This window comes from Platichthys flesus, chromosome 1 (genome assembly GCF_949316205.1).
Source record: "Platichthys flesus chromosome 1, fPlaFle2.1, whole genome shotgun sequence".
Lineage (NCBI taxonomy): Eukaryota > Metazoa > Chordata > Actinopteri > Pleuronectiformes > Pleuronectidae > Platichthys > Platichthys flesus.
In genome coordinates this window covers 6,722,974-6,745,516 of record NC_084945.1, presented here as the reverse complement: position 1 = coordinate 6,745,516, position 22,543 = coordinate 6,722,974, and the positions used below count along the sequence as shown (strand labels likewise).

At 45.6% G+C, this 22,543-nt stretch overlaps 1 protein-coding gene across 1 annotated transcript in view; it reads right to left on the bottom strand.

The window, feature by feature from the left end:
- The window catches only part of fbn1 (fibrillin 1), a 58,859-nt gene extending 37,716 nt beyond the window's left edge, over positions 1-21,143 (bottom strand). The window contains exons 1-16 of the mRNA XM_062407559.1: positions 20,808-21,143; positions 20,318-20,610; positions 18,659-18,741; positions 17,242-17,340; positions 16,112-16,207; positions 14,931-15,026; positions 9,310-9,507; positions 7,953-8,078; positions 6,596-6,721; positions 4,974-5,126; positions 4,576-4,878; positions 3,481-3,633; positions 3,268-3,387; positions 3,050-3,175; positions 1,909-2,031; positions 550-672 (exon numbers count right to left, since the gene is read on the bottom strand). Coding sequence (XP_062263543.1) covers positions 550-672; positions 1,909-2,031; positions 3,050-3,175; positions 3,268-3,387; positions 3,481-3,633; positions 4,576-4,878; positions 4,974-5,126; positions 6,596-6,721; positions 7,953-8,078; positions 9,310-9,507; positions 14,931-15,026; positions 16,112-16,207; positions 17,242-17,340; positions 18,659-18,741; positions 20,318-20,514 — 2,122 coding nt within the window. The 5' untranslated portion in view covers positions 20,515-20,610; positions 20,808-21,143. The remainder of the gene's footprint in view (positions 1-549; positions 673-1,908; positions 2,032-3,049; positions 3,176-3,267; positions 3,388-3,480; positions 3,634-4,575; positions 4,879-4,973; positions 5,127-6,595; positions 6,722-7,952; positions 8,079-9,309; positions 9,508-14,930; positions 15,027-16,111; positions 16,208-17,241; positions 17,341-18,658; positions 18,742-20,317; positions 20,611-20,807) is intronic.
- Between the last annotated feature and the right edge of the window lie 1,400 nt (positions 21,144-22,543).

Here is a 22,543-nt window from a genome sequence, read left to right as displayed (position 1 = left end):
ACAGGAGACAGGAGACAGGAGACAGGAGACAGGAGACAGGAGACAGGAGGCAGGTGACAGGAGACAGGAGACAGGAGACAGGTGGCAGGAGACAGGAGACAGGAGTCAGGAGACAGGTGGCAGGAGACAGGAGACAGGAGACAGGATGTAAAATTTTAATGACGCTGTGGAAAGTTCTCAAATCTCGTGGTCCTTACGAGATGACAACTTTGTCTTTTACGTGTCAAACTGACTCAGACAGTTGTGTCCTCAGATTCAGCCCCTCCAGAAAAAGTCAGGAAAGTAAAACTGAAAGTGGATTTGTATCTTCTGTGTGCAGCAGCTGAACACTTTCAGAGATTCTGCCGCCAGACCGAAGCAGAGGGACAAACGCCAGCCACCAAAATAAACAGTGTCTGCGTTGGCTTCAGTAACTCCATGGCCTCTGATCTACCTCCACCTGAGGAGTGTGTTTTTTCTTGTGCTGAGATTGGTGTGAGATGTCTGCGTGCCACGGTATCCAAAACAAACAAACAAGCCCGTCCTGGAAACAGAACTCCGTCTACTCACCGACGCAGACCCGTCCGTCCAGGCCCACCGCCATCCCGGCCATGCACTCGCAGCGGAAAGATCCCTCCGTGTTGACGCAGTGGCCGTTCATGCACATGCCTGGAGTCTCGCACTCATCGATGTCTGGAAACAGATACAGCAAAAATGATTTCTTGAACAGTAAAAGGCAAAATTCCATTAAAACAAACCGTTATCTTGCTAAAGTGCTGGTTGATCCTCAGGCTCCTGATCCATTAAAAAGCCCAAACTGCTGTACAGTCTTAATTTATGACCTCAACTAAGAAAAAACATTCTTCTCCTGCCCCTTAATCCCATCAGCGTATTATAATAATTATCATAATGAGCGTAAACAGCGATATGGCATGCACGCATAACTGTGTGTGTGTGTGTGTGTTCTGTCTGGGTGTGTGTTCTACAGAGAGACTGTAGATAGAGACAATGAGGTCCCAGGGCCCCTTCAGACTACACACATTTCATTAATGACTGCATACATCAGCACCCTTCACCCACACCCGACTCTGGTGTTTATTTATTCTGCCGTGAGTGAACCGGGTCGGTGTCTCTGAGATCAAACGTCTGTATATGGAGTCAAGGGGGAGGAGAACAGGGAAGAGACTTTGTTGGCTAGTTGGAGATTTATGGAACCAATCCTCATCATCACATCAATGTAAGCTGAGGTCTGATGTTGGGCTTGACTGATCCATAAATCTGAAGGTGTCAGGCAACACAACAAGGGTGGTCAGAGAGGACAACACCCTTTTTCACCAGGTTAAAAGAAAGTGAAAAGAATTCCCTGGAACCACCTGTTTGTCCAAATCTGCTCCAAAATGTATTGGATGCTTCCTCGGGTCAAACCCCACCCTTCCACAAACTTTTAGAGAAATCAGGTCGGTAACTTTTGAGTTAATCTGTTGAAATCCAGACAAACAAACGTGAAAAGCAGCGGAAACCACAACCTGTGTGTTAGAGGTGAAAATCAACCCGACTGTTTTGTGTTATTATCAAGCCGAGGCTCTGTTATTGCAACATGGTTTCCAGGAGGACGCTGCTTTCCCCTTTTTTTTTTCTTCTCACATTGGACAAGTTTAGGAAAAGCTGCCTGCGAGAACTTTAGAATAGGCGGGTCCCGAATATCCACATGTCCAGCTGGCCTGCCAGGATGCTGAGGAATTTTTCCAAGGCTTTTAGGGGGATTTCTGCCCTGTGTGCAAAGACTCACATAACAGCAGCACTAACATGCCAGAGAAGTAGCCACCTTTCAAATTAGCTGCAAATGTAGTTGAAGAAAAACGACCGAAATGAAGCATATGTGCACCGGTGATGTAACAGTGTAGAGCTGCGCTGCTGTGACAAACACACCTACACACATGCGTCCACTGCTGTCCAGGAGGAACCCAGGTTTGCAGATGCACTTGAAGCTGCCGTCCTCGTTGATGCAGAGTCCATTGAGACACATGTTCCTGATCAGACACTCGTCCTGGTCTGTGGACGGACAGAGACAAATTGATGGACCGAGAAACATATGCTGGTTAACATTCGGCCTCATTCTACTGTCAAACTGCAGTCAATGGCTGTCGTGTAATTCACAATTGATAGCTCACTGTCACATACTGTGTGTTATTATGTGTGTTGTCAGAGAATCAATTCCATCAAACAAATGCGAAGTTAAGATCGGAATCAGAAGACTAAAAATAAAAAATTCTGTTTGAACGGCCAAGTCTATAAAACTAGATCTGACTCTTTTTATACACTCTCTGGCACAAGGTTCATTCATGTGTAATAAATATAAGAGACAAGAAAAACTATAAGGTTTTTTTTTTAATCATAACTAGTTTGAACAATGACAGTCCTGCACCAGGTTACGGTACTCAGTTATAAAATATATATAAATAAATTAACGGATATGGGTCAAAATGGATAAAGTGCAGTTGTGCAGTGGGTGATAACTTAAGTATATTTTTGAGGTATATCAGAAATCAAAGTTTTAAAATCTAAATCAACTCAATTGCAGGCTGGAGCGAGGTTTTCTTTTATTGTGAAAACCACCACGACACCCCCTTTGACCCCTCTACTTCCCCTCAGATAAACTGACTGACACTGAATTTGCAAAAACATACAAATTGATCACAGAAGGACAGAACTATCCAGTGGTGAAGACGTTGTGACTCAGTGACTTTGCTTTTTGTGAAACGTGCTAAAATGGAGTTGTGTTTTTATAGTTACAGGATTGCAGGTTTGTAAAAATGGATCCGTGGAGGACGCCCCTTCAGAAATCAAAAGAGTTTATAGCAGTTCCAAAATGACTGAATGGAAGGCAGGATGAAAACTCAGCCATCATTGAGGGGGTAACGAATGAAAGAGGAGAGAGAGTTTAATCACCACCTCCAACAGATCCAAGGAATATTTAACACAAAAAATTACTCATCCTGTGGTTAGGACAGAGAAACACCCTCTGAATATGTCTCTGCAGCATTAGTGCAAACGCCAGAAATGAACAAACCTTGACAGTTTTTGCCATCTGCCGTAATTTCAAATCCAGCATTGCAGACACAGTGGAAGCTTCCCTCGGTGTTCACACAGCGGCCATTGTTGCAGATCCGCCCGTTGGCCACACACTCATCCAGATCTGGCACAGACCAAACAGAAAGCACAGTAAACACATGCATCATCTTAGATTGTGTGTGTGTGTGTCTGTGTGTGTGTGTGTGTGTGTGTGACCTCTGCACTCTGTCCTGGTGGCAGTGGTCTGGAATCCAACGGGACACTGACAGATGTAAGACCCGGGCGTGTTCAGACACTCTCCATGTGCACACGGGTTTCTCTCACACTCATCGTCATCTGGAGCGAAAACAACAAGATACTCAAAAACCTTCAGCTCTGTCATGAACCCTGTTGAGAAGGAACCTGATTCTGGTTCTGTTTCAAACTCACCGACGCACTCTCCCCTTCCGTCCAGACTGAAGCCCATGTTGCACTCGCAGCGATACCCGATGCCCGGCATGGGGATGCACCGGCCATTCAGGCAGAGGTTGCGGTAGGCCTGGCACATGTTGGTGATGTTCTGGGTCTGGATGATAGCAGGACCTGATGAAAAACATGGAACGATCAAATCCCATGATGAGGAATCCAAAGCATCTGCCTTCCTTGGATCATTCAGCATAGTGCTGACTATAGGTCCACAGTTAGACACATTTACTACAAATGTACCTAGAGTAGTTCAAGCTGCGTAGTACTGGAAGTGGAAAACATCTCAGTATAAAAGTTAAACACCATTAACAAGGCATTTTGATTTGTATGTCCAGATCTATCCACACACTCAGTTTGCATTGTACTGAGATTTAGCAGAATCTGCTACGATAAGATTAAAGGTTAAAGGTTGTTTGATTTTCTAATTTCCAAGAAGCTCTGCTAACTGTACTATTCCATATATATTTGCTACTTCCATATATATTTGTTACTGTACATATCTTATTTATTTACATTCCATTTTAAATACGCACAATACTCTGCACTCTAACTTCTTTTTTTGCACTTCTGGTTAGATGCTAAACTGCATCTCGTTGTATAAGTACTTGTACTGTGCAACGACAATAAAGTTGAATCTAATCTTATCTAATCTAATCTAACCCCAACTTACTTTTTCTAATTTCATCATGGAACTTTTCACACACTGTTATTTAAACTCTTGACTTCAGTCCGCAAATGTATACGGTTGCTTCCTTTCCAACACTTTTACTAGACATGTTTACTATCTCCACAGCCACACCCAGATGAAGCCTTACTGGCGCAATGTTTTCCATCATTAACACGCAGCTCATTAAACGGAGCATGTGGGTTGTTGTTGCTCAAAACTAAGAATTTGAACATTGCAAATCAAGTTGGGTGGGGGGTGCAGCGTTGCACATCCACTGACTCAGACATTAAATCATCGCCAGTACCAGTTGCATGTTATTGTGGAACATAACAACTTTGTCTTTTCGAGAGTGTGAACAAGTGACACAAACACAGCCTGCAGTAGAAGTATACCTGGCGGAGGCTGTATTGGTAATTGTCCTGGATATTGTCCTGGATATTGTCCTGGATATTGTCCTGGGAATTGTCCTGGATATTGTCCTGGAATCTGACCCGGCACTTGTCCAGGGACGTGTCCTGGAACCTGGATGGGAATATGACCGGGGATCACACCGGGTATCTGGCCAGGAACCTGCCCAGGAGTTTGACCAGGGTATGGGTAGATGCCGGGTTGGTCGGGACTCCCTGGGACACGACCAGGTACCGGCACTCCACCGTTCCCATCAGGTAACTGGAAACACAGTTTCTGGTACTCCACTAAAATGAGAACATTGGAAAAACAACAGAGGGTTGAGCCTGTGTGGACACATGGAGACACAGAGTTGAGGCCATGTGATGGAGAGAGACTCCACCTGTTGCTCGAGCGGGGCACATCTCAGGGGCGGAGCCGTCCGACCAGCAGCGTCCACTGTCACAGCAGCACTGCATTCTGGTCATCAGCTGGGAGTTCTGATTGGCACAGCGCCCGTTCAGCACACCAGAGTAGCAGTAGCCACCGCGAGCGTCTGTGGGAAACAACACAGCGTGAGGTCGGTTTAACTCACTGCACCGTGTGGACCACTGCATGTGTCGTCTGCTTATTGAGCAAACTGGCTAAAGTTCAATCAAACGGTCGTTGTTGCTTCAGATTTTTTCCGTCATTTGGAAACTGAAATCCATTTCCATGTCATCGCTTCCTATTTTTCGAGAGACCTTTTCCTATATCCTGCAGTTTCTGGCAAAGTGCACCAGCGTGACTCATACTCAGGTTCCCCATTAACATTAGATATATCATGTTTTGTTGCACACCCCAGCCCCTCCAGCGGATTCACACGGACAAGCCGACATGCTACACCCCTGCCTGCTCGGTGGAGTTTGACAACATGTCAGGAAAAGCTGGAGGTGGTTGGAGGAGGAACAGTTGGCCCCTCGGAGGGCTGGAAGTTGATGCTGAGCCCGAGTGTTGCTGCCTGGGAAAGAAACTGAAATGTTTGGCGAAACAGTTTTCTGGAACGAGACACTCAGACATTCCTTCCTCGCAAACATCCTCTCCTGAGGGGGTGATGATGTGAGCTTGTGTTTGCATGCATTTGTGTCTGAATGTGTGGGTCTTTGCATGTGCGTGTACATTCTAATGAAATATGCCAAATTCTCCCTGGTCTGTTTGGGGTCAGACTGAACTGGACTTGCATGCCTTGAGGGTTTTTAACGTTGTGTGTGTGTGTGTGTGTGTGTGTGTGTGTGTGTGTGTGTGTGTGTGTGTGTGTGTGTGTGTGTGTGTGTGTGTGTGTGTATGGAGCAAGTCCTTATTGTGTAAATTATTACACTACGAGGTGAAGACATGTTCTAAGGATAGTTTAAGGTAAAGGTTAGGTTTGGGATAAGGTTAAGTAAGAATAAGTCTCCAGGAAATCAATGTAAGTCCTGTGTGTGTGGGTGTGTTTATGTGTGTGTGTGTGTGTATGTGTCAATGAGTGTGTGTGTGTGTACATAAGCTGTTACAAACCTACCAGGATGTGTACAACGACACACATGCACAAACCGTTCCCACAAACTGAAAGAAGGAATCAGCCATGATCTTAAAATGGAAGTCACCTGAGCTCAGGAGGATCTTTCCTCTCTCTCTCCTCAGTTTGAGGAGAATAAATCTCATTGTTGTGGAACTAGAAACAAGCAAGTGACTACTGACCTAAATTCTACCAGCAGGAATGTTGGACAGATTTGAGTTCCTTCGGCTTTAAGAGCCAGCCCATGAAGAGAGAAGAAACAAAATGTGGTGGAAAGAGGAAAGAGAATGAGGCAGCACTTTCTGTCTCTTATTTTACCTGTCCTAGGAACAATGAACCAAAGCAAAAGGAATGCAGTTGTTATTCCTTTTGAAGAGGAGTGACACAGAGGAGGACGGAGGAGGTGGAGGAGGTGGAGGAGGAGGAGGAGGATGAGTTGGAGGACAAGGAGGAGAAGGAGGAGGAGGAGGACGAGTTGGAGGACTCACCTATACACCTGGATCCGTCAAAGGAGGAGTGATACCCCGGGGGACACTTGCAGAAGAAGCTACCAGCGGTATTAGAGCATTCACCTATACCGCATAGACCTGGAATGTTCGAACACTCGTCCAGATCTGAGGAGAGGAGAGGAGAGGAGAGGAAAGGAGAGGAGAGGAGGGGAGGAGAGGAGAGGAGAGGAGAGGAAAGGAGAGGAGAGGAGGGGAGGAGAGGAGAGGAGAGGAGAGGAAAGGAGAGGAGAGGAGGGGAGGAGAGGAGAGGAGAGGAGAGGAGAGGAGAGGAGAGGAGAGGAAAGGAGAGGAGAGGAGGGGAGGAGAGGAGAGGAGAGGAGAGGAGAGGAGAGGAGAGGAAAGGAGAGGAGAGGAGGGGAGGAGAGGAGAGGAGAGGAAGCACACGTTGGCAGTGACAATGGAAATAAAGCATTGTCACAGGGTATTAAAGCCAGGGCCCTCTGTGGCTGCTCTTCTCTGAGGCACCGTGAACCACCTTGTGAACGTCCTCATGCAAACAGAAGTTTTCCTGTAATTACGTCTGGGCATAAAATAGCACATATTTCCCTGTGCATGCGAGAGCCACTAAAATCCTGCTCAGGGTTCTCACCAGAGTTAAACTTGGTCTGGAAGTTGTCATAATCAAATCCTATTTTTTTGCAGGCTAAGTTCGAGTTTTTATTTCTAGAAAAACAAAAGTGCTGTTTTCAATCAGAAACATAAAAAAATCATTCAGTGGTGATAATTATAAAGTACAATATTTCCTCAAAGCTGCATGTTACTGTCCTGATGTATATTGTGCATGAATTTAACCTTCTGTAGAAGCTGCTTTTAACTTTTCTTCAATGCCTAACTCATGTAACAGTGGTAAAATTGGAGAAGAGTTAAACAACCAGTGAGGTCAAACCAGGCCATGTTATGGTTGTAGCCTCAAAACAAGCAGTTGTGCAATTAATTACTCAAATATGTGTTATTTCTTCCTTAAAAGTTACTCAGTCTCGTGTTGACACATACACAAAGAAAAGAAACAAGGGGAAACAGCGTTTCTTCCAAACCTCACAATTAAGAGTTATAGAGAGAATTACCGGGAGAAAGCTGAGCGCTACTTCTGTTTTAATTAAACTTATTTCCAGGGAAGGGCAAAGTGGCTCATGTGTGGTCTTTCCCCAGCTAAGTAATAATCAAAATACCGCGACCGAGGTGAGGAGAGCCACAGCCAGACAGATGTGGCTTTCAGCTCCACTTTCACATTGTCAATTGGGACATTTGAAAATAAAGTTATGAGGTCTGCTCTGTCATTCAGGCCGAGGCTGAGAGTTGAGACTCTTCACAGTTACACTGCGAGCGGTATCCTCACCTTCACATTTCTGTGAGACCTCGTGGAACTTGTGCCCGGCGGGACATTTACATTCAAAGGATCCCACTGTGTTGATACAGTTTCCTCCCGCGCAGATGCCAGGGATGGCCTGGCACTCGTCCACATCTGTACATACAGAGAATACAATCAATGGACAGACCCTGAGACACACACACACACACACATTAACACACTGATTCCTTTCACGTAGAGAAGAAGAGAAATGACACTGAGATGATAAAATACACTCAGACACGGACATGAATAGAAACAGACAAATAGTGCATGTGCATTGGTTTGAATTAACTCTGTTTGGGGGTGGGGGTGTCTCGGGAGGTGGAGCGGGTACCCCCACTAACTAAAGGGTCAGTGGTTCAGTCCAAGTCCCCCCCCCAATTCCACCTGCCGAAGTGTCCTTGGGCAAGATACTGAGCCCCACATTGCCCCTGGCGGCTGTGCCAGTAGTGTGTGAGTGATGTTTGATCACTGTATGAACGTGTGTGTCACAAAACAGTTCTGTAAAGTCCTTTGAGTGGTCATCAGGACGAGAGAAGCTATAGATAAATACAGACCATTTGTTCCTGCAGCAGAACGATGAAGGAAAAGAGAAAGAGAGAGAATAATGTCTTTTGCAGGAGGAACAGAAACTAAAGGCGATGTCGACCGAGGTAGAGAAAGAGAGAGAGAGAGGAAAATACTGAAAGGTCTATAGTGAAGTGGTTTGTAGTTGTTCAGCATGTATATGAATATTTTCTTGCAAAGGAGGGACACCATGACACCAGTAGAGCACTGGATCCACTCTGGAATCCAGCTCTCCTGCAGGCTTTAGAGACAAACCTCGACTGTGACTTTGTGAGTTACATTAATGATTACGTTAAATGCATTTAATGAATTTGATTAAAACTTAGGTCTCAGGCTGAAAACTCTGTGTTCCTTGGGGTCCTGGCTCAGGTCTGCCTCCCCTGCAGAGGTTCTGATGTTGTTGGGTCTGGAGCCGGCAGGCAGAGGTCCGCCCTTACCAGAAATGAGCTCTCCCACGTGGCACCGCCACTGACCCGTGTTACTGACTCTGACAGTCGCCCCGCAGCGGGCGTCCGTGGGCATTCCATACACATGTGGGAGGCACTGCCACCCTCCCCAATTTAACCCAATTAGAACTAATCCTCTGGAGAGTGGATGGTGGGTACAGATGAGGGGATGACAGAGCGGTGAACGCAGACAATGAGGGAGAAGGAGTTAAAACGGGCAGAGAGAATAGAATCTGCACTTCACTTAACGATGGGAGGTGAGAATGACAGAGAGACAAAGAAAGAGACGAAAACAGAAAGAGAGCCAGACGCTGAGGGACAGACTTTACCTTGGCACGCCCCGGTGCGGTGGTTGGGTATGAACCCTCTTCTGCAGGGTTGAGGCTGGGCTGGACACATCTCACAGGGGTGACCCCATGCCCGCCCCACTGTGGCACAGCACAGGGTCTTTGTGCACACGATGCCTGTGATCTGGCCCTGACACATCTGGTTGTTCACAGAGGCAAAGCACGGCCCGGTGCGATAGTCTGCGGAGAGAGAGCAGGGATTGTTTGGTGTGCAAACAGTATATTATTTCTTTATTACCATACAAACGGAATGCTAATAAGCAAAGTTTGGTCGCCCCCTTGATCACACACAGAGAACACAAACAGAAAACCTCTCGTACTCCTTCTTCTTCTTGAAGTTCAATATTTAGAAAGTTTAAGCCAACGCTCAAAAACCTAGAAACCAAACTGAAAATCTTTGCCTGACACACAAACAGAGACGTGCGTTGATAATTAGGATTGTCAGCGTGACGTTCGACAACACGCGTATGTTGTGTGTCATTAAAGTGCAGTAGAGACAACTGTAACACACTCCATAAAGAATGCATTGTGTGTTCCTGGCATTTTAATCTGTCTGGCTCTCAGGTGCATTGTAAGTGAATGTCTGCGTGTGTGTGGGTCGGTGTGTGTGTGTGTGTGTGTGTGTGTGTGTGTGTGTGTGTGTGTGTGTGTGTGTGTGTGTGTGTGTGTGACAGGGAAAAGCAGAGATAGGGAAGAGGTCTGGAAAACCTTTTAAAGTTGTGTGGGCGGCTGCAGGGAGTAATAGACACGAGCAAAAGTAAGCAAGGACAAGCAGTCGATGAAAAACCAGTCTGGAGCACGTATGTGAGCATCGGGTCTTCAGTGACCAGTACTGTGTTTTGAGGTTATATGATTTGCTAAATAAATTTTCGACTAATGCACAAAAGTTGAGAATATCTCCAGAGCGACAGTTGGTGTTTTCCACACTCAGCAGTGTAGAATCAAAACAAAATACCTTAGACTAAATATGAGCTCAAGAGTGTGAAGAAATTCCCTCCATCAAGTTTCTAAATCTCTCCTCCCTTTTCAAACTGGTTTAAACCTCCTTCCCTTGATGCATCTATCCCCTCACTTCACCCTCTCTCCAAACACCACACCTAGGCCGCAGCGTCTCTGCAGATTCAACCAAATCACTGCCTCTTATCAGGTGGAGGTACTGGAAGATGGCGAAACAGAGATAGGGACGGGGAGAGAAAGGCGAGAAAGGGAAAACTCATCCCTCCCCAGAAGAATCTGGCCGGGGTCCAGTGGACAAAAATCATTTCCACATTTCACGGCAGATAACAGACAGCAAGAGGAAAAGAGGGAGACTAGTTCCAACAGCGCAGTCGTTTAAAACAAATGAGACATTGTGCGTTTCCCGTGTGGACCGGGGCCCAGCCCAAACCCGTCACGTGCACCAGAGCCTCCACGGCCGCTCTGTCTCCGGCGCCGTGTGAAACAGAACTGGGTCATCTCTCGTTCGCTCTCCCTCCCGCGCAGACTCCACTGGAGACCGAATACTTCCACAGCTCCAACACAGCCAGTTTTAAGAGGGAATCGTTGCCTGTGCTTCTCAATCCGCTGCAGTAATTTGAGAACCACCGAGATAAAACTGCAGGATAAACACACGCAACGCTAAAATCACATGACGCATTTAACACAAAGCAGTAAAATAACTTTAATGGAGCAGCAGCTGGAGCGGCTGCAGCATTTTAAGAAATATTTTGGGAAATACAATAAATTAAGAGTATCTCCGGTAGCCAGAGAGATACGCACACAGTAGCAGAGCAGAACCTGGCTCAGTCGAAGAGTCAGTGTGTCCTAAACAGCCCTGAACAAAAGGTCCTTCTTTCCACAAATTAAACAAACAAGATATAACTAACTTTTCCAGAGCCAGGCAGAATGTTACCTCCTGCTTCGAGGCAGATGTTCAACTAGGCTCCACCTCGAGTTCTTCTTATCTGACTCGATATGCAAGAAAGTTAACGATGACTTTTCATAAACCAATTATACTTTAAAAAATATACTATTTTACACTCTCAAAAATAATCACTTTCCTTGTGATACTAAAGTACAGCAACTTAAATCTTGAAATCTTGAAATATTTATATTTTTCTGCAGGACTTACCCTTGTAATGGAGTACTTTTTCTTTTACCCCAGTAGGGCACCAGTATAATTATTCTGCCACTACTTTCAACATAGCTCAACTTTACCCAAACCAGTAGCCATTATTCTGTATCTATTTTTAAAGCCTTACCTACAGTTATACAGATATCAAGCTTACATTGGAAAAATCAATTGCAGGCGTCCCTCTGGAAACTTTTTACACGGCGCCCATATAATCTACAGACTGTGTAAAGACCTCAAGTTTCTCTTTTCACCAGATTAAGCTCGATGCATTACCGCTGGCAGGCTGCCACAGGTAATCCACCTGACACAATACCTGCTCATTACAGCTCTTAGTGGAAGAGAGCAAGCACGGGGAAAAAAAACACACAAAGATCTGAGCACAAAATAACGCAAATACAAGCGCAGCACTTAAACAGTCAGCTGAGGTAAACAGGGAGAGGCGGACAGCTGTGGGGGGAAAGTGGTGTCATTTCATCCGTCATCGCCCCGTCGCTCTGTGAGCTGCGTCCAGCTGTGGGGATCCACCCATGTCCTGTACATCTGGGAGCAATCGCACACGTTCTCACACACGCACGCGAACGCACACTCACGCACACACACACACACACAATCTCCAGCAACGTCCCAACCCCTCATCAACAGTCTAGCCAGAGATGATCACAAAACAGACAAAAACTTCTAACCTAAAAACGTTCCCCCTTGTTTTTGTGTTACTGCTCCACTTTTGCAAAACCACTCATCATATTATCTTAGATGCATCAGTAAGAGAAAATGCATCTTAACATGGGAACGCATTGTTGTTTTTTACTCTCATATGCAAGCTTTTTGTGCACAACAACGGGGGGGAGCCCATCGGGAAGTGGGTCAGAACAGTTTCCTGGACCACCTCCAAAAATGGTCAGGCTGCGTCTTGCATACGGCGCTCACAGCTTCCTTACACACCTTCACAAGTAATTTATCTGCACTCATGCATCCGTGCATGTTCCTGTGTTATGGGCTCTTATATCTGGGTGGGGCTCTCCCTACTGGCCTGTCAACAGAATTTTCCATTCTCCCAAGACTAAAAAGTTAAGTGCACAATCGAACACAAACCCACAGACACACACACACAGGCTTGGTTATCATTCTAGCAAGGTTTGCAGTGGGCTGGAACAGAGCCTGATAGGGGGAAGTCAGTGAGGCATTAAGGGACAGGGAGCCCCTCCGCCGACCGACCAACCTCCCTGTTGTGCTCCAGCTCTTTGACTGTGGAGCTCACGTTTTTCCATGTTTCAGGCCCTCACCAGCGTCCCCAGTGAACCCAGTGGCGTCACACTGGAAGCTCGTCTCTACGGCTAAACGACTCTGCAGCAGGAGGACCGGCATCTCACCGATCCCACATTCCACCTCAAATCACATTTGTTTCCAACAAAGAACACGTTGATATAAGCTCTGCATTTTCACGGCAGTCAGCTGCGCCCGGTGGTGGGACCAGTGGTCAGCAGATCATCAGTCACTTTGGCAGCCAACAGGTCAAAGTCACACGACTGTGCAGAAGTGATGTGTTTGTGTTGAGCCGCGATTTCGCCAGGACATTTCCCCCCCCGTCCAAGAAAAGCTCTGGGTCCCAAGTGCAGCTACTTCTCCCCAGATCACATCACGTGTGTGTGGAGAGCAAAAAACTTGTGGTCTTGCTAATGTGATAAGATCAAGTCATGATGGGACACAGTTCTGTAAACTGGGTTAAAAGCAGTGTGTGGTTGTGCGCGTGTGCACATGAATGTGTGTGCACATGTACTGGATGCATGTGGTTGTGTTTGTACGGGAGCACAATGGCTTTCCCCTGGGAGCTGATGGAGCCAAGCCGAGGAAATTCCACTAACTAAACCCAAAATGCCACTGTATCCATTGGTCTACACTCTCTGCCTCTCTTGGTCTGACAAAAAGCCAAATAACTGAGATTTAAATGGCATCAAATAACGGATGATTCTCATTATTGATCAGTCTGTTGAGGATTGTTAAATCAAGTAAATGCAGTAATAACATTGAGTCAGCAAAATGTGCCCAAATCAGAAATAGTGCCCGTCACACGTGGCAAGTTTGTTTGATCCAAACAATTAAATAAAACTCAAAGATTTGCAAATAACTGATAAAGACAGACAAACAGATTATCCTCACATTTCAGCAACTACAACCAGCAAAGTTTTGAACTTACTGTGACATCTTGTTTATTGTTTGGCAAAAAAAAGCCAATATGAGCTTTTTACAGACATATTGGTATCTGCATTTTTATGTTTTCAATAGTTATACCTGCACAAACACACCACAGCAAATGTGTAAACCTGTTTGGTAATAAAACCTGATTCTGACCCAAACACAAATGGATACCTCACCTACAGTCAGCACAATACATAGTACTGTGTTTAGACTGACAAATGAAGATGGGGGGTAGGTATAGAAACCTCTGTTCCCACAGAAATACAGTGAGTGGCCAGTTTGCATTGCTCATCCCTTTACACTGCGAACCGGAGTTTTAAAACCATGTCAGTTGTTCGTCAGGGATCATTACAGAAGATGCAGAGGCAGATTGTTTGTGAGGTTCCTTGTGTTCCCTGGAAAGTAGGAACATCTAGATGATAGAGGAAAGTGTGTGCTGAGCAAAAAACTGCTTTGAATATGAATAACAGTCTCACAAACCCTGAAGCCAAGCTTCCACAGGAAAGACTGGAAACCGAAAGTCACAACATGTCCAGGACTGCTTCAGGAGATAAGGCTGCTGTGAACCCACCAGGCAACCAGATAGCCTCCTATTAGTTGCACTGTTAAAAAACACAAGAGCAAACTAAACAGATCCTCAGCCAGACCTCGGTGACAAGCCTCGGAATCACGGCCTCGTCAAAACGGACGCAACTAATTAGGACCTCTGCTGTCAATCCAAATATTAGCATTAAAGGTCGCCATCTTTGACCTCTGTGGTCGTCACCGCCGCAGCACATACACAAAACACAGGCCTGTGTTCATGCACACTTGACTCACAAACAGCGCCGGCCACTCGGTGTGCGTGTGCTTGTATATTTTGGAGCCTTCGCTCGCATGTGCCAGAGAGCAACCACAGGAGGTTGGGAGGTCTTCGCCTGACAAACAGTGCATATTTAGAAAGACATTACATTCCCCGGAGCGTAGTTTGAGAGCAGATGTGGAAAATAATGGTCACTCCTGAGCTCCGGCTTCACTTGCCTGTGTTCCACAACAAACCACATTCCTGGAGCCGGCGGCATGACTAAGCAGGAATTGTCCTCGAGTCACCCAAAAAAAATAACAACCGCCATTCCACATCGAGTCACGTTTTCACACAAGCGGCACGTGTGGCTTTGAAAACCCACACTTCAGCCGTGGTGAGTCGCGAAAGTAGAGCAGGGAGAGAGAGAGAGAGAGAGAGTGTGATGTAAGATGAGTGAGAGAAAGTGCTGAGTCCGTCAGATGGGGGGGGGGGGGGGGGGGGGCTCGTTACCTCTTTCGCACTGAGCCCCGGTGAAGCCGTAGGTGCAGACACATCTGTTGGGAGCCACACACCTTCCTCCATTCAGGCAGCCGTTCTCACAAACCGCTGAGCATGAAGAGAAAAACAAAGAATTGAATGTGGAAACTTTTGTGACTTAATACATTTCTACTGTAAAAACTGGGTCTTACTTTTATAGTATTGACTCTAATTTATGTTGGTTGTGAAAACGTTACTGCCAATAAGTTAAATAGAGAGATGCTGGAAGGCAGAGAGGCTGGAAACAAACCAATTCAACAGGAAGAACGATCAAATGCAAAGATGAAGAGGTAAGGGCACAAAGTTAAATCAAGAAGTTGGTCTGTGACTGATACTGAGAGATATTATGCTATTGATGTAAAATGTCTGCAAAGTTATTAAGTCTAAAGTAACGTGGGGGTCGTGATGTCCATTAACATGTGACCCCCTTGCCTGCCACGCCCCCTGACAGAGCCAGGTAAAGGGAGAGCTCCTTAATGCGCCGGAAGCGGGTGACCAATCACAACAGACTGGTCCAGCTAATTGGGTCTCATCGTCATAAGTTATTTAAAGTTAACTTTATTTCCAAGAAGACTATTGAGCAAAAACTATGAGATTAGAGTAGATTAGATTCAACTTTATTGTCATTGCACAGTACAAGTACATATACAACGAAATGCAGTTTAGCATCTAACCAGAAGTGCAAAAAAAGGCAGTTAAAGTGCAGAGTATTGTGCATAGTGGAATATGAAAATAAATAGGAAGTGCAGTTAGAAATATAAGTGGAATATGAACAGTATTAAGAGGTAAGGTGTGATATAAGAATGATGATTACACTATGAGCCAGATAAATATAAATATGAATACACTATAGGTGGGATAATACAGCAGTAGAAAAAAAAATTACTCTAGTGCAAATGTGCAAATGTTCAGTGAATGTGCAACCCCCACTCAAAGTCCATGACAATAGCTCTGTGGACTTTGTGCTACATGCTAACGCTAACATTGGAATGCTAATGTTTGTGTTAATGCCGACCATTTTACTCCGGTGTTTGCTAACATTTGCTAATAAGCATTCTAAAAGAGAATATGTTAGGAAGTGAGAGGTTTTACAGAATATTTACATAATAATAAATAACTAAATCTAAAATGATGAATTTCAGGATGATGCTTACGTTGACCGCAGTGGTTTCCCACGTAGCCTTTCTGACACTGGCAGTTATCCTCAGCACATGTTCCCCCGTTCATACAACGGATATTACAGTGCTGGACTGTGGGCAAAACAACACAAACACACAGACACACACAGCATAAAGTGTTAATAATTCAGTGTACACAACCCACATAACAATCAGATTTTGTTTCCAACATAAACAAATTGTCTTTTTTTAAAGTTAAGATAAGCTAAGATAAAAATTTCCTGCAAATTCATGGATTGCAAACAGATGAGCACATTGTGCTGAAGGGCTGCGAGCTTCAAGAGAACAACATGGAGGAGATGTTGACTGTGGATGTCTTCCAAAGCACACACACACTACACACACACATTACACACACACACACACACGCACACACACGCACACACACACACACACACACACACGCACACAACTACCCTCAGGATTGAACGCTATCTGACAGATCATCATTGCAATATATATTAATCATTGCAATCTTGAGGAAGTTTTCAGGGATGATTTCAGAAGATTCTTTAGCAACTGATTTTTTTGTGCCAAGCTGGTTAGCGCTCATAACTCTATGAGAAAATAAAAAAAAATTATTCAAATGGCTCTGAAAACATCTGAACCCAATACAGAGTCTTTCATTGCCATCCTATAGAAGAGACGACATGACACGGCTGCATATTTCCTATGCAGCTACATGCTTGTTTTTCCAAATTCATATAATGTCACTGTGACCTTTTGACCTTTGCCCCCCATAATGTAATCATTTCATCTTTGGGTCTAAGAGAATGTTTGTGCCAAATTTGAAGACACTCCCTCGAGCCGATCTTAAGACATTATTGTTTAAGAAAAAGAGACATTCCTTGTGACACCACCGTGATCTTGACCTTGACCTTGACCTCGAACGTCTTCGGCCACTGGCTGTCTTTGGTGCGGAGGCATAAAAATGCACAGACGTGGGCGTGGTGAAGAAATCAGAGTTTGCACACAAATCACGCCATAAACTTCTTTATCTATCGGCTATCTCCCCCGGTCTCATGTATAAACCCACTCTCCCATTAAGCTGAAGACAGACAGATGCAAAGGAGCCCCCCTGTGGGAATGAGGAGATGCTGAACGACCTGACTTGGATCCACAGGCTGCTGAGATCTGGCCGTTGGGACAGGTGCACATGTTGGGTCTGGAGCAGAAACCATCTCCACATGAACTCCGGCAGATCGCTGCAAAGAGAAACAAGACACTCGATCAAACAACATAAAAAGGTCCTTCGTCAGATGCAAGATGGAATAACACTCCACTGCTCGCCTCACGGCCCCAGGATCTGTCTTACATGTACGTGAGAGGAGAAGCTCATGTCATGTATCTGCTGCTCTGGGGCCTGTCCCCTGCAGCGTTTGAATCTCATGTTGGAATCCCATTTTGTGGAATTTAGGTCATGATATGGACCTCATACTGACTTCTCATCTAGATTTCAAGACTCCAAAAGGTCGCTGTCCAAACATGGCCAAATCTTCTTTTTACCGTCATCATGGTTAAGTTACACACGCCCACTTGGCAATGACGCTGAGCTATTTTCTTCCTCGAGTTATGTTGCCATAAATGCACATCAGTTGATATTTCTAGTCTCAGTCGCTCTGTTTTTTCTCTTTCCCACAGAATGAAGTTGGCATGGTCCCCCCCGTCCCCAGCTCCAATCAGGTAGAGTCCAGCCGCTGACCCCGACGGCCCGAACCCCACTGCTCAACAATGTCATTAGAGCCGCGACCGGCATCCTGCCAGCCGAGCAGCCAGACTGCAGTCCCACAATTCTACAGCCTCTCAGACCTTCCTGTCCACTGAGGGAAAGAGAAAGAGCGAGGGGGCAATGGGGGACCAAAATTCCCCACTTGTTATTGGCTCATCACCACACATTAGCTGCAGTAACCCACTGTAAATGTAAAATAACTGGATCAAACACCTTTTGCATTAAATGAGTCTCATTATCAGGCAACAAAATAAATTTTGCAACCAGAAGATGTTAAATAAATGAAGAAAAGTAATGTTTTAGCCAAGTTGAGCACATCTAGTAGTTGCCTCAGCCGAGGAAGTGATATTATCATCTACGTTTGTTTGTTTGTCGGTCTGTCAGGTAATTAGCAGAATTGCAAATTAAAACTACTTGATGGATTACCAGGAACCTTGGCAGAAGATTAAGGATATGACAAGGATCAGGAAAGAACCATTACAATTTAGTGAGGATCTGGATCAAGGGGCGGATACCGGAATTTTTTTCCACTTTCTTTAACAAGATGGGATATTCAGCATTTTCATTGACTTCGACTAAGATAAACCAGGAAGTTTGTGAAATCGAATCAGTTATCAAAATAGCTGCAGTTGGTGTTTTCGTTCACTCAACTAATTGAGTAATCTACTAAATCATTTCAGCTCTAATCCCAGATGGACAATACTATAACAGTGGCTTTAAAAGTTCTATCTGTCCTGAATTTACAATCTATTACAGACGGACCAGTGGTGGAAAAACTGTGAGATGATACTCACGAACAATACACTGGTTTCCTCCCGTCAGAGTCTTCCAGCCCGGGCAGCAGTAGGCGTTGTTCCTCGAGCCACACACGTTCGGTCTGTGGAAGAGATGCAGCATCAGAAGGTCAAATATTACATTTCAACACAGATCAGATCCCTCGCAAGTCAAGTCCAGTTTTTAACTTCTCTACGGATTCATCCATCCAGAGGGGGCAGAACAAAGGGGACACATTGCCCAAGGTAACTTGGATTCACCTGTGACCCACTGTGGGGATCCCGACCCCCCGGATAGGGCTCACCTGTCTATTATTGGTTATCAATGGATAGTGCCTGGTGTGTAACATGGGTACTTCTAAGTACAAACTCGAATGCCCTTCTCCAGAGCTCATACCTCCGCCAAGGCCCAACAGTCAAGCTGTACCAAATTTCACACACTGAAAGATATCACTTTCCCCAATGTGATTCTTTTCATCAAGCTCCATGAGTTATTCCATGGGAAGATGCTGACAAGTGTATTGTCACCTTTGGTTCTACATATGTCAATGTCTCAACACCTGCTGGGTGAGTCCTGACCCAGACGGCGGAGCACATGCTGTATAGTGTAACTCCAGATTGATCCAAGAGGTGAATAATGAAGCCTTCTTGGATGCGTGAAACGTTTTTATAGCCGTAAGTCAGGGTGACACAGTGTGCAGCCTGTATGCACTTCCTGCCCCTGAACCCAGATGTTCTGATAAATGAACTCGGAGCATTTCAAATAAAAAATGCCTGCGGAGAATCCACGTCGAGCTGTCGACTGTGTGACCTTCATCAGCTGTTTGCTGTCATCACTGGACACAGACATTCTCTCTTTTATTTTACTTTCTTCCTTGCTTTCCTGCAGTCTGTATTGCTCTCTCTCTCTCTCTCTCTCTCTCTCTCTCTCTCTCTCTCTCTCTCGCTTATTCACATATGCACATGCAAAGACACAACCTCTCCAGCAGTGACCCACTGTGTACAGCTGCAGATGTGATTTATCCCCATACTGGGGTGTGGTGTTTTTTGGCCAGAAAGAGGATTAGGCTGTTAGTCTGTCTCTGTCTCTCTCTCTCTCTCTCTCTCTCTCTCTCTCTCGCTCTCTCTCTCTCTCTCTCTGTCACAGCCACACACACACAAACACACACAGGCACACAGGCACACACGACCAATGGCCTCCTTTGTTTGGATGTAATTTATTATTGCAGTCAGCAGGAATGTGATATTCTTGCCAGTATTTAATTACTAAACTTTGCTCCAAACTTCCCATCACAGACAATGTCATTCATTGGTCCTCAGTCTGCCTTATTAAACACACACGAACACACACACGCACACACACAGACACACACGCACACACACGTCATGTGACCACCAGTGATCACGCAGGAGCAGCAAGTTAAACGTGAGAACAGACACCTGCTCTGAGCCAAAAATAAAAAAAGAATGAATGAATAAATAAATAACTAAATACATATATGACTCATGCACAGAGATGTTCATTTGATAACGGTTAGGGGAGGGGGGGGGGGTGCAGTGCAAGAGTGGAGGGGAAAGAAAAGGGCTTCAAATTAAAATAACAGGAAAAACTAAATAGAATAACAAAAAGAAGAATCTGTTCCCAAATGGGACAAACAGGGATCATCACGGTCACGTTACCCTCTGAGGACGTCCGAGCCGCCCCTCCTCTTGGCCCTGCTCTGGGTCTGCTTGGTGACCAGCTCGCTGTCCCCGGTGTCCCCGGTGTCCACCACCAGCACCTCCGCCGCGTCCCGCAGCTCGGCGCACAGAGACAACAGGGCCACCAGGGCCACGGCCAGCTGCTGCAGCCGCGCTCCTCCACACCTAGTGTCCATATCCAGTCTGAAGAGCAAACTGGAAAAAGTCCACTGCTCGGTGCGATCACCTCGACTCGCTCCCCAGCCCCGTCGACCTCTGCAGTGGAGTCAAAGCTGCAGAAAAATAATGAAAAGAATATGAAAACTTATTTAGGAGAAGACGCATAAAAAGAGAAGGAAGTTTGCTGGGATGTTATGACTTAAACCAGTAAAGGAATCACTGAGCTGGGAGCTGCAGAAGCAGATAGTGTAAAAAAAAAACAATTGCAATAACGTGCAAAAGTGCGCACGACTGAGTTGTTGTACTTTACCTCGTCTCACGTGCAGGAGATCCGCCTCAGACCCGCTTCACGTTCACTGGCAGGTAACAAGCTGGATAAACGTTTAGCAAAAAAAAGTGCGGAGGGGAAAAGAAAAGGTCACTGAACAAAAAAAAAAAACTTCAACTCAGATCTGAGCTGCTATAAATAAATGCGCATGGTTGAGTGGAGCCTGGTCGCCAGTGCGCATCCAGCGGTGTGCTGGTTCTTCTGCACGGATCAAGTCAGAGGAGCTGACGCATTCCAGAGGATGAGGACAGCAACACTCTCTCTCTGCGTCTCTGCCTCGCACCAGAGCTCTTTCCTCATCCCTGCTCTGCGCTCAACTTTCCCCAAAACTTTTTTTTCTTTCTTCTCCCCCCTCTTTCCTCCCCTGTTCTCGCGATACAAAAGCTTGAGAGCAACAGAAAAAAAAAAAGACAGCCAAAGTCAAATTGCACAAGTCAAACTCTGGACCTTCAGCTTGGACTATTAACTCTTAAATGCATTAAGTCAACTCAGAAGAGCTTGGAGGAAGAAGGCAGGAGTTAACTTAATCCAGAATCCTCTGAGAAACACTGATCATAATTCATATACAGAGATATTTTTGTCCACTTTTGAGAATAAATGCACCTGTTCTCTCTTTACTATGACATGTGGCACGTACACAGCCACTTCACTGAAGTCCTCAGAGCTCCATTCTCTCCACGTCATCCCCCTCTTCACTTTGTGTTGAATTATGTCTTATAAATATTTACACAGTGCGAGCTGCATGATTTCAGGAATTTGGTCCGGTGCAGCAGTGATAGTTTTCACACACACTGATTCATGTCTGCAGCCCCACCCAGCAAACACAGAGTCCGCCCGGCTCCTCTCTCCAGTATGCCATCGCTCAGAACACCAAGAGAACCCCCCCCCTCCCCCCCGACACTGTATAACTCCACTGCACACTGGTTTCCATGATTTCTCCCTTCTCTTCCCCCCTCTTTGTCATTATGCACATTCTGCTCTCGCACATGTCCAAACACAGCCTCTGCCTGCATTTATTCATACATTATGTGTTGGCCTCGCACGTTGGATTTCACAGGCCAGCTCTGATGGAGACAGTTTGGTGAAATCCGATCACCGCAGCTATTTGCCAGCACCAGATTGAGACAAAACATTGCATTTTTTCATTTCTTTTTGACCACAGCATTGCACCCGATGCACCTCTCAGCCTGTTTCCTGCACATGCCTGAGCTGCTCCAACAGGCCTCTCCCTTTATGCAGTATTTCATCTCGTGTCCAGGATAGTATATATATCATTAGCTCCATAACCTTTTTTTTTTTTTTACACTTTTTTCCATCTTCAGACACTCAGGTTGAGGCACACATCTCCACGGGCCCTCGCTGACATCGCCAGTTGGATGTCTGCCCACCGCCTCAAAACCTAGTCTCAACAATACTGCACTGCTTCTTTTCCCCCTGGAAAGTCCTGCCCTCTGCAAGGCCTCTCCATCACTGCTGACAAGACCACGTTCACTCCAGAGCCGGCTGCCAGGAGTCTGCGTCTGCCTCCAGACAACCGACTGTCAAGGCAGCGCCCAGAGCGGAATCACACTGCAGATCCCACAGGTCTGCTCTGAGTAAAAACCTCCATGCGATTGAACCTTTCTTGAATCAGTGTCCGCCACAAACCTTTTTTTATTTATGAATTATTTATATTTTGGTTGGACTCCTGCAGCCCAACCACTTCCCCCCGTTTTCAG